A 12,923-nucleotide genomic window follows, 5' to 3' on the forward strand; every position below is an offset into this window, starting at 1 on the left:
AGATATGGCTCTAAACATTTTGTCTTGTTGATCATAATGTAGGCATGATTGGTGCTTTTGCCGTTTCTCTCCTAATTAAAAAACAAACAAACAACAAATTGAAGAAAAGAGAAAGAAAAAGGAATAGTGTGCTTTATTGAATTCATTCAATATGTATTAATGTTTGTATTAAATTCATTACAATATCATTTTACTCACAATATGCGACTTTCTCACATAATGTTTCATTAAACCATCCGTGTGATCAATATCGCCATTGCAACGTGAAAGAGAATCATTAACAGACCCTCATTTAACTCATAACTAGTCAAATATCCAGGGGCATCCCTAGCTAGCATCGGAGAGAAATGGGAAGAGTGGCCCTAAGTACAAACAAATGTTGTGCTGAAATACCACGAACCTTGCTTTTTTGCTTTAGGGCTAGTAAATAATTTTCCTTTGACAAAACGGCTACAAATTGGAGCGTAAATAATTAGATCTATATAATACTTTTGTTATGCATTGTTCGATTAGAATTCACTTTTCCAACTCTAACTTCCATGCAGTGGGCCTACATTTTTTATTCAAACAAAATGAAAAGTTCTCTATAGTAAAGGAAAAATCACATCAAACATTTTTTAGAGCATAGTTAGAAGAAGAAGAAGAAGAAGAAGAAGAAGAAGAAGAAGCCAGGAAAAAAAGGAATTAAATAAGAAAAAAAGAAGAACATAAACAAGAACAAAAAGGAAAAAAAAGGAGAAAGAGAAGGAGAAACAGAACTTGAAACAAAAACAACTGAAGAAGGAGAAGAAGAAGGAGAGGAAATGAAGAAGAAGAAGAAGAAGAACAAAAACTAAAACAAGAACAAAAAGAAGAAGGAAAAAAAGAAGAAAAAGAAGAAAAGAAGAAGAAGAAGAAAAAGAACAAATAGAAGAAGAAGAAGAAGAAGAAAAGAAGAACAAAAACAAGAACAAAAAGAAAAAGAAAAAAAAAGGAGAAAGAGAAGAAGAAAACTGAGAACTTGAAACAAAAACAATTGAATAAGGAGAAGAAGAAGGATAGGGAATGAAGAAGAAGAAGAAGAAGAAGAAGAAGAAGAAGAAGAAGAAAAAAAGAAGAACAATAACAAGAACAAAAAGAAAAAGAAAAAAAAGGAGAAAGAGAAGAAGAAGGATAGGGAATGAAGAAGAAGAAGAAGAAGAAGAAGAAGAAGAAGAAGAAGAAGAAGAAGAAGAAGAAGAAGGAATCAGGGTTGATATACAACCCACATTTTTTCTTTTCTTTTGTCTGTTTAGCGTTACAGTACACAGCTAAATTTATGGTTTCCAGATTCAATGAAGGAAACTATACAATGAGTGATTTCAAGTTTGGTGTTAGTGTTAGCGTTAGTGTTTAGAGCAGTCAAGAGCTCTTAAATCGAGCGGAGAATTTGCTGATGAAATTAAGAGCCCGATACCAATATCAAAATCGATAGCTTAACACCAGCCGTGACGTCACCACATACTTGATTTTACGACGATGATTTAAAAATAGTACATCAAAACTAAAGATATCATGAAAAGTACAGAATAAATTTACATCTATTTCTCTGGTCTTAGAAAATAACTAATTTTACACGAAAGAATATAGGAATTACGTGTTTCACATATTTTTATTTGATCGTCAGACAATAAATTGGCGTCGTTCGTGCGTTGAATGTGCGCGGGTACAACACTAACACCGAACTGGAAATCAACATTTGCTTAATCCCTAGGGGCTAGTGTTAGTGAATAGGACATTTGTATGTAAAATATTAACACCAGCCACAAAGGTCAGTTCAGCAGACGACAATTTTGCAAAATCGATAACACTAGCTACCGGAAGTTGACGGTATTCAGAGGTCAAAGCCTTAACACCAGCTGATTTCCATTTCGGTGTTTAGGCTGGTGTTAGTGTTTATTAAACACTAACACCAGCCTTAAACACCCAACTTGAAATCACTCATTGACGAAGTTTGTTAAGCTGAAGCTAGGCCCCAATCGTTAGCGCTGAAACGTGTTATTCAATCACGTTAGTGCGTGTAAAGATGTCGTCCTCCAAGAGTTGTCTCGTTCTTTGCGTTGTGTTGTCGATGTTGCTGAGCGTTGCTCATCTTCAAGATGTTGACGAGTCGGAGGTTGATGAGATGGTTGATGAGAATGAGGATGACTCCGCCGAGGTTGACGTCAAACCCAAGTATCTCACAAAGGATGAATTCAACATGTTGGTCGAATCAGGAGACCGCTTTGTCGTGAATTTCGGTAAGCAAGGAGGTTTGATTGCACACTAGCAGACGCTATTATCGGGTGATGGGACTGTATTTTGGTGCGCCCGATAGAATGCAATTGCAATGCCACGTCGACTTCGGCCCGGCCTTTCGGGTAGATCAAACTTGAGATTAATGTCTTTGTTGTCTTTGTTTTTCTTTAGGCGTAACCAGAGATACTGCCATCCCTGGGAAGATTTCCTTTTGCGACAGCCACCCAAATTGAAACAAAAATAATATGATGGGTAGGCCTAGAGTAGAAACCTACGGCGCTTGTTCAGAAACCTATCCAAAATTTGACCTTTAACTCTGGCATGGAGATACCCTAGAACATACCCAAAATGAAGTAAATATTCATCAAATGTTTAAATAAAGATCATGAGTTAAAATTTGTTATGTTTATTACCTGTTTTGTGTCAATTTTCTTGTTATTTTTGGAGTATTTTTCGGGAAAACATTGATATTACACTTTTTCACAGGTTTCACGGCAAACTGCTGCACAATACAAGTGCAGACCGATGGTGGGTTACGGGAGGGCGTGCACGCGCCTGTGTGAAGTAATCTACCGTAATGAGGATCTGAGACCGAGACATTACAGTAGAAAACTTCACAAAGGTGCGCGCGCTTTAATAACAGCAAGAACGCAATTTTAAAAAGTTTTGAGCATCTGTGGCATTTTCGTGAAATAAAAACCACTATTTGCTGCACACACGCATACTGCTCACATGCAGATCAGTAGCGCTTTATTTCATCACACGCATTGGTATCCATTTTCTCACCCCGTAGACTATAAGCTTGTGCGTGCACATATAATGAGTGGTTTTTAAAACCATGATATAGCTGCACCTGAAAAGCACCTGTTTGGGAAAAAAATAATTTCAGTGTTTAAAGTTCCATTAGATCTATGCAACCCCAAATCCTTTGTCTAAAAAGTTGTTTAATATAAAAATCATGTAACATGTATGTAACCCTCTTCTAATCAAAAGAAAAACTTGGACAAAAAATCATAAGATAACTTTTACCATGCCTTAAGGTCTAGATAAGCCCATTATGTGTGATACAAGAATACATGATTAGCAAGCAACCATTTTGACTGATGATTTGATCCTTTCAATTTCATTGATATTCACTATCAGAGTCTTGAAGGTTATGAAATTCTTTATGGACCCATCTGTGCCACCATGTTCTTGAACCAAAAAAGATTGTCAAATTTTGTTCTAAATGAACATTAAAGACTTAAATGTGACTTTTGGTTCTTTGTTTTATTGTTAAAGGTAAAGACCAGTATTGGAAATGCCCCAATTTCAAAAAATGAAATGGAAGCTCTTATTACCAATCATGTGAAAGAATATACATGTATGTTTTGAATATTACATGATGATAAAAATTTTGACGGGAAACCGCCTACTAATTGATATATTTGGTAAATTAGTGTATCTCTTGCCTGTATAGAGATATGAAATGCACGTGTCGCGCACGTGTGTGTAGTCCCATATACATCTTTCTGTGTACAGTGCTTCTAACTTTATGAAGACTTGGCCAAATTTCTTATCATTTTGATGATTCCAGAACCTTGTACATCTATGCTAGATGATCAACCTTTTCTGATCGATTTCACAACGTTTCTTTCACAATGCAATCGCATGACCATAACTGGTCTTTAGTTTTAAAGTGGTTATAACGTACCTTTAATGTACAGAAACTGCACAATGAAGGTACCTGTTCTTGTTAGACTGTTTCATCAAGAAAAGCCTGATCATTTGTAGTTCAAACTTACGTTATGGAAATTCAAGTTTATCGTTTATTTATGGGTTCAGCTCAATTTTTAAGTTAAGATTATAATTTAAGCCAAGCAAAGTTTTGTAGTTTGTTTGACTTTGTAAGTTTGTAATGAAATTAAACAAAATCTTCTCCTACAATTTGCAAGGTATTTATTTCTCAAAGGAAAGCATCACAAATATTTGATGATTTGTCTTTATTCCACCTCTTCCATGTAGTGAGCCCTGGATGTATTAAGTGCAATGAGTTTGCCCCTGAATATGAAGAAGTGGCTCTGCATTTTGCTACAGAGAGAGCAGATATGAACATCAAAGTGTTTATAGAAGGTGACCTACAAACCATTAGGAAGCAAGGGCTGCGAAGGCTTCCATCTCTTTACTATGTCAGAGACAAAACACCCCTCCTTTACACTGGTGAGTTTGGTCCAACTTAATTAATGTCCATTGTGTTATAATGCAATTCTATAATTCTTTGTCATATGTAACAAATACTGAATCATTTTCAAGGTTAATTAAAAGCATCTGTTCACTACATTGTATTAAAGAGTGGAACCTCATCATAGTTGATACCAATGCAAGGAAATACCCTTTTTGAAAACTTGTTATTTTTGTGGGTTAAAAAGCACACCCCCCCCCCCCCCAAAAAAAAAAAAGTTGTTCAAAAAGTAGTGGGACTAGCAAAACTTTTTTCCTTTGTAGGTTATGTAGCAAGCTTGAAGAGTGTTATAGATAGCATTAAGGTTCCACTATAAGTTTAGCTCAAGTTTTTACTTGTAATGTGAAGAAAAAATATCTAATTTCTCTAACATTTACAGCATGTCATGTAACTATAATTCTGATGATATCATCCTACACGTTTGTAATCTTTTCTTCATGAAAATAAATTTAATATGTCATTCTATTTTGCTTATTTACATTTTTTTATACCAATGGGAAATTGTGAGAGTTTGGAACTTTAGATATTAGCAGGGCCTTTAAAAAAATAAGCTACAATACTTCTTATGGTTTTTATAAAAGGCTGCATTTTTTCCATAGTATAATCTGAAAGAAAAATTATCAGATAATTGATAAAAAGAAGCAATCATCAAAGAGTGTGCTCCATGTATTCCAGGGAAGAATATGAATTATATCCTATTATGATACACCTTATTAGGCCTTGCCCTCTATTGGAACAATCATCAGATAATTGATAAAAAGAACATATTGTAATCTGTGTGGAAATTCCCACAGATATCATTCATTTAGCAATTAATATGCTTCGTATGAATTTTGATACAAATACACTGCAATTTTTGTAATAATGCTGGTAATAAGTTGTAATAGTGGGAAATGCCAGCTGCCTTATTGTCTTAGTGTGAACTCAATACAAAGATATACAAAGGTAGGATCTTTTGTTTGAGCCCACTTTAGAGCAGATTGAAGGTCAATGGTTTAGTACACGTGTAGAGTATGAGCATGCCAGCGTGTAACTCTCTCAGTAGTTAGTGTGTATTTGTTGAGCGCCAGATTAAATACTTGAGTTTATTTAGCAGAAGAATGTAGGACAAAAATATAAGAACTTCACAACTAAATTATTTTTCTTTGTTTGAATTGAAAATGTCATGCAATTAAAGGAGATCAAAGTCAACTTAAAGCCCCACTGCACTACTTATAGCTACTTGTGCCATCTACATTTATATAGCAAACAATGCCTAATCAGTGACCATTGGTGAATGGTCCCCCATGGTCCCCTTTTTCTTATGTTAATTGAGAGCTGATTTGATGAGATAACCACCTGTCAGTGACCATGCAGAGAGGTCTAATCCCTCCTGGCCAAACTAGCAAATAACTATACAAAAGGATATACTTATAATGGTTTTTAAAAGGTTATTATTCAGATGATTCATTTTTCAATTTACTTTACGGTGTATTATATCATACCGGTAATGATGATTATCAATATTTATACATTATATTTTAATTTCATTGCTCATTTTAGTACTGTTATTGCATAAAGTACAAAAATACTAAAATTGTCAACTTAAACAAATAATAATATTAACAATAGTAAAGCCCAGTGTTTTGTTGTTGTTGAGAATTTGGAAATGCGTTGACGGAATCTCATGTGCTATTTTGTGTAAGTTTCATGAAAATTCTTCCGAAACGTAAGCCTCTTGCATATTCCATGCAGTTGACCAATATCTTGGTATATTCTTTGATTTGACTTTCTCTAGGTGAAATGGATGCTCAGTCCATTATTCACTTTGTGGAGGTTACAGGAAGAAGGATCCATATACCACTGTCAGATGATGACTTTGAAAGGAGAACTCAAGTCTCTACTGGTGCTACCACAGGAGACTGGTTTGTCCTCTTGTAAGTCTACAACCTATTTTTCCTTCTCTCTCTCTCTCTCTCTCTCTCTCTCTCTTGTCTTTCTCCCTATCTAGCCTTTCTGTCTCTCTCTCCTTTTCTATCATTATTTCTCTCTTTTTCTCACTCACTCTTTCCTATCTTTCTCACTTCCTGCCCTTTCTCTTTTTCTCTCACTCTCCCTTTCTCCCTCTCTCTCTCTCTCTGTCACTCATACACACAGATATTCTCTCTCTTTCTCTCTCTCAAACACACATACACACATATCACCTATGTGGTGATATCACTTACTTCCTGGAGAAAAGTTCTTGTGACACAATCAGTAAAAAAATAATTAAAAAAAATAAATATATAAATACAAATCAAGCAAAACTTACTGTTTTCTAAACCTGACCTAAATTGAGTACTGAGAAAAATAGAATAAAACAATCTGGTAGTCCCAACCCATATGCATAACACGTGATATCATATGTGCACCATTTGTTCAAATATTAGCTGAACTTTAAAGTGAATAGATTTTCAGCTATTTTGTTATTTATCCACATAACCTATCTTATGCATGATAACAATTTTTTTTTTTTTTAAATCGAAAATGGCTTTAAACCAGTTTCTCTTGACCTACAAACAGTTACAATCGATTTTATGTCGATCACTACTTGATATTGATATTAACTCTGTACTAAAGGTTAGGTCTTACAGTTTACGATTGATTGTAGGACTTTGGATCAATCTAGATGAAAAGTCTTTATAAGACATGACCTAGAACTCAAGATTACATTAAGCATTAACCTTTCTCATGAGGTACGTCAACAAGTGAGATTTCAAAGCCTTGTTCTTTTCATGTATTTAAAAAAATATATAATGCTGTATTGGTTCTTAGCAGGATGTATAATGAGACACCAAAAGTTGGTACATACTATAGAGAGAAATGCAATATGTATAAACTCTACTAAGACACATGTTGTTACATTTAATGGATATAAAGCTTATCAGCTTTCATGGAATATCTTGTCAAGGTCTCACGATTTATCTCTGGTACAAAATGCACAACACCTTATCTGTATTTTATATATTCAATTAACTCAAATTTCTCCTTTTTTTAAACACCCTCCATATGTGTATCAGTTGTGATGTACAGCATGTTGACTGCTCTGTTCTTCTGCCAATGTGGGAGAATATTGCTTATAGGTAAGTATTATGAAATGAATATCATAAATGCCAATCTAAGCCAGAAATAACAGCAGCAAGGAAGTCATTTTTATCTTTAGCTTGTGACATGTCTATTTAACATTTGTATTCCCCATCACTTTAAGTGGAATGTTTAAATTTGCTTTGAATATCTGCATGAACAAATGAATTATAATTTGATAAAATAGGACTGTAATGGTCAAATATCTAATGATTTCATCAGATATCATACAGGAATTCATATTTTTAGCATCCAGTACAAATTGATCTAAAGGTAGTGTGAGTGTCATTGAAGTAATTGGGAAGTAAGGTAAAAGAAAATTTGTTGAAAATTCAAAGCTGTATTTCATTTGATCATTAAGTTCCTAGGTTTATAAGTTCATTTATTTCCACAACAAAAAATGTACAAAAGTATATAAATTTTTAAAAGTAATAAGGTGAACAACTTCAAGAATGACATACATTCAGAATATAACAAAAGTTGTTAATTAAATATAATACAATCGTCAATGGGCAGCAGAATGGAATAGGAATACACAGTGTATTACTGTGGAAGGAGTAAGATGGATGCTTGTAAGTGTTGGCTTGCATGGTGATGTAGATATACAATAGGCTTGCGGGTGCACCATGTGTGTGAGAGAGAGAGAGAGAGGATTGGGGAGTCCTGAAAAGGACTCTCTGTAATCTTTCTTGAGGGTGTGTAGTCCTGAAAGGACTGTTTGTGTAGTCTTGAAAAAGACTGTTGGTTATCTTTCTTAGCTAAGATAGTTGGTAGCACCAAACATATAATCATAAATGATTATAGGCCTATTAGATGCATCCATGTAAGGTCAAATATATTAACTTTAAACATGCCTGAATAGATCATGAACAAAATTACTTGTAAAATATGCACACACATGATGTCCAATCCCAAATTATATAGAGAAAAAAAAGACAATTTAAATGTGAAGTCCAGTGCTAGAAGATGACTTGTGCAGTATTTGTAATGCTTTAAACTATTACATTGGTATTTCAAAGAAATGGAGATCTGACTATTATTTTCAATTATTTTATCATTTGTTTTTACCTTGCACATTATACAATGTAGGTTACATTCGCTGATCAATGTTGCAGTAGTGGATATTCCAAAGAACCCTAAAACTGCCAAGCGATTCCAGCTATCTGGGTCTCCTGCGATGCATCTGTAAGTAGACATTTTATTATTTTCTTTTTTTAAATATATATATATATGGTAGCTTGACTCTAGTTAAATTGAGAATATAAAGATGAGTTCTTATATTGTGTTGCTTAGAAGTTAGATCATATCCAACGATGTATTCTGTTAAATGGACAGAAATGACTAGCAGTCTCAAAAGACCATTATATCAAATGATTAACCAAGTCATGAATGTCTCAACCGTTCTAATTTAAAGGAATCCGGTAACTTTGTCTCAGATTCTGAAATAAAATTCTGGATTTAGCTCATGATGCAATGATAATTATAAACCTTTAGGTCAGTCAGGAACCCCATGACTTTTACAAGCCGATCGCCTGTCTGATTATCAAGATATTTATGATTGGAATTACAAATTTTGAAAACCGTTCACCTGACGGTTTTCATAACACTACAGTCTATTGGGGAAAACGAGTATGGTAAAACCGGTCACTGAAAGATTTTTACTTTTTTGAGGCACTTCTTGATCATTTTGAAGCGCAATTTTTGTAGGGCTTCAATATTACACCATATCACAGACACTGATAACACGTAGGGCCGTGTATCTCAGATTTATCATTGTTAAACGATCCCTTTAAACGTGATGATGAAACTTATCTTGAAAGAAATCTTTTAAAATTGAAGCCATATTGCTTGCCGCAGAAAGGTATTTCCAGGAATCAATCTGAAAGATATAAAATCAGAAAAAAATATGCAGTCATCTGTATGGCAATCCTTGCAGAATCATGATTCTAGCTTCATCTTTAATAATAATAATAATAATAATAATAATATTGGATATGTATATAGCGCACATATCCACCCTGCAAGGTGCTCAAAGCGCACCGTTAATGACCATTTAGCACCATTAATGACGAACAAAGAATTGTATTTTGAGTTATATATCTCATTTAATCTTTTTTTATCCACCCACAGATTTAGGAAAGGGAAGCAGTACGTCTACACCCTTCAAATGCGGGATGATTCAACCGTTGTTCAATTTGCACAGAATGGCTACAAGCGGTTTCCTGGCGTCGATGTACTGCCAGAGCAATCACCATTGTAAGTTGATCTTTGCAGCTGGTAAAGTCAAGCCCATGTTTGAGCACCAATCATGGGGTAACATGAGAGTTGGATTCTAGTCAACCTTATCTTGAGTACATGTACATGTAATATGTATGCATATAAAATATATACATGTTATGAGGTGGGTGAGAGATGAGATTACATGTCATGGCACACAACCTTGACGAGAGAGAGAGAGAGACAGAGAAAGAGACAAACAGAGACAGACAGACAGATAGAGAGAGAGAGAGACAGATACTGTAGATAGAGAGAGAGAGAGAGAGAGAGAGACAGAAAGAGAGAGAGGGGAGTACCACAGATTAAGGGAGTGATACAGATTGTGAAAACAGCTATATAAGTTCCAAATATAACTGCTTTAGTTACAGGATTTATACCTTGTATGCCTGTCACGCCTTGAAGAGTATTCCATTTAACTATTAATGATATCAATGATTATCTGATTTATGCCTGTTTTCATACTGGCAATGAAAACGGGTACATCAAGGGTTCAGTGACACAAAGACGTAAATCCATATTTTGCCAAAATGAGTTTTTGATATCAAAATATTTAAAAATGTGGGCTTTCCAGGAAATATAAAGACTTACGGTAACTCCACCCATTGAAGTCAATGGCTAGTCAAACAGACTTAACTCCTTAAGGCCCAAGTGCTCAATGACACATAAACCACTTTTCCTCACAATGACCAAAATGGAGTTACATCTTTGTGTCACTGACCCCTCAACATTATAACTTGACATCGTTTGTACTAATTCATTGAATAAAAATCAGCTAGTCATACTTACACATTTTTTCTTCATGTTTTCATTTTAATCAAATGCACAAAGCAAAAGTATGATAAGGTAAAAAAATCTGTTATAGAAATTCCATATATTCTACTAATTATAGAATAATGCTATGAATGATTGATCATTGTAATTTTTACAATTTTCTTGCAGTGATACTCTGACAGAGAATATTGCAGATCAGCTAAAGGTTAGTATTATGGGTATTGAAGTCCTCAATAATCTATGCTTTATTCATGTACTTACAAGCAAAGCAAAATGTGTTTTTTTAAAGAACATTTTCGTATAAAAATGAGGGTTATCAATGGTATGGCTACAGGAATACCCCCCCCCCCCCTTGCCAGCAAATGGTTAAAAATACCGGTATGGAAAGTAGGGAGAGAGAAAAGAAATATGAGAAGATGATATCGTGATCCCCTCCATCAGTCTTTCTACCTCTCTCATTTTATCCATTATAGCTAAGTGTGAGTGACCCCTTCCCCCATGACTAGACACATGTTATACAACTGATGGAAAGATCCCATCCAGACTGAATGATAGACGGTTAATAAATGATACCATTCTATTAGACCTTGATCCAGGTAATGATTGGCTATATGAACAAGGTACCCTGTATCCTGTAGATAACTCATACAATAAAAGTAAAATGATAAGAAGCCAGATATTTCATATCAATAAGAAATCAATGCTTACGAGTACACAATTAGATTACCTGATACAAATATGTCTCATTTCATTATGTCTGTATGTAACAAACTACATAAAAACAATTGATCTTTCATCACAAAGTATGTATGAATTATAGCTGAATAATTTGTAAAATATTTATATGAATAATATTCCTTGTGAATATTTCTTGAATACAGGAAGTTCTCCCTGAGTCACATTCTTCCAAGCTGATTGTCATCGGCCTTCCTGTGGTCGTCGTCCTTCTCATCATCGTCTTCATCTCGAGACGTCGAGCATCTGATATCCTTCCTGGAAGAACAAAGAAAGGAGTTTGATTTTTTTTTCCATTTCACTTTTTTTCTTCTTTCGTTTAGATGTATTGCATGTGGTATTTATTGTACTATCATTCCTAGGTATTTGTAGAATTCAGTATTGTAGGCTGACGTACCGTGTGTGCAAAATGTTTGCTGTAAACAACTATTATTTTACAGACACAAATTATGACGTATGACTTTAAGTAACCATAGTAACATTTAACATTACTGCTACCCATATTGGATATAACACCGAGAGAATATGTGCCAAGCATAGTGGGGTTTATATTTTAGAATATTTCAGTGAATGTATCACAGTCTATAAACTAAAAAAAATAGGTTATATCTTTAGTAGGATCAATTCTAGTAGACACTTTTATTTATTATTTTTTGGTGTAGTATTACATGTGATCTTTATCATCTCTTTATGATCGCTTTTCCTGTTGATTTCTTTAGTCTTCCACTACCAGATATTCTGTATAAAAATGCACAATGTCTAGGTTGTGTAGTTATGGTTGATGTTAACATCTAATATAAAAATAATTTCTGCTTTTTCAATTTATTTAACAAAAGGGCTGTTACATTCTGGTATACATATATATCCAGAGGCCATTTATTATGCTGTTTCTCTTCTTACTTTTTTTGCTGATTACATACTTTGATATGCTTTAATGCATATGCATAGATGTAATAATTCTATTTGAAGTGCCTTATTCATGCCTTAATCAGTACATGAATTCTGAATTTCGTTTCGAATCTAGATTCTGAACATTTTCTTTGTTACAGAATTTGATAAAAGTTACAAAATACTGCAAAGACTACAAGTGAAATGTTATTGATTCAATCTATCCCTAAAAGAAGATTTTACAAGTTAGCATCTATTGAAAATGAGGAGAGTATAAATTATGCATAATATTAAATATTATATTCCACATACTAAGAATCTTGCTCTACGATTGGTCAAAAGTAAATCAAGTGATGAAAGATAGTTCGCCCATCATTGATGGAGAAGAAAAGTTTTTTACACTGTGTAGATAGTACTACTATCTTTAGTGAAAGTGCGTTGCACTCGGTAGATAGTAGTAATATCTACTCAGTGCAACACACTTTAATTGTAAACGTTGCATATTAGTGTTAGTATGCAAACTTTGGTCACGCGCAAACAATGGTCACACCATACTGCATGCACTTTACGTATTGTACACCATTTGCTAGCTGTTAATTGATGACTTGTTATAAAATGACGGAAGAAGTGAAATGTTTCCGATGTGAAATATAAAGCAAACAATCATCTTTTG

General features: G+C 34.1%; 1 protein-coding gene across 1 annotated transcript; it reads left to right on the top strand.

Annotated features, from left to right (window-relative positions):
- Positions 1–1,970: 1,970 nt before the first annotated feature.
- On the top strand, positions 1,971–12,441 carry LOC115919260 (protein disulfide-isomerase A4-like). Its single transcript, XM_030972616.1, has 8 exons — positions 1,971–2,258; positions 4,261–4,455; positions 6,255–6,393; positions 7,516–7,578; positions 8,669–8,764; positions 9,710–9,835; positions 10,796–10,832; positions 11,509–12,441. The coding sequence occupies exons 1-8, from the start codon at positions 2,045–2,047 to the stop codon at positions 11,644–11,646; spliced, it is 1,008 nt and encodes a 335-aa protein (XP_030828476.1). The 5' UTR covers positions 1,971–2,044; the 3' UTR covers positions 11,647–12,441.
- Positions 12,442–12,923: the final 482 nt, after the last annotated feature.

This window comes from Strongylocentrotus purpuratus, unplaced genomic scaffold (genome assembly GCF_000002235.5).
Source record: "Strongylocentrotus purpuratus isolate Spur 01 unplaced genomic scaffold, Spur_5.0 spur5_scaffold_6, whole genome shotgun sequence".
Lineage (NCBI taxonomy): Eukaryota > Metazoa > Echinodermata > Echinoidea > Camarodonta > Strongylocentrotidae > Strongylocentrotus > Strongylocentrotus purpuratus.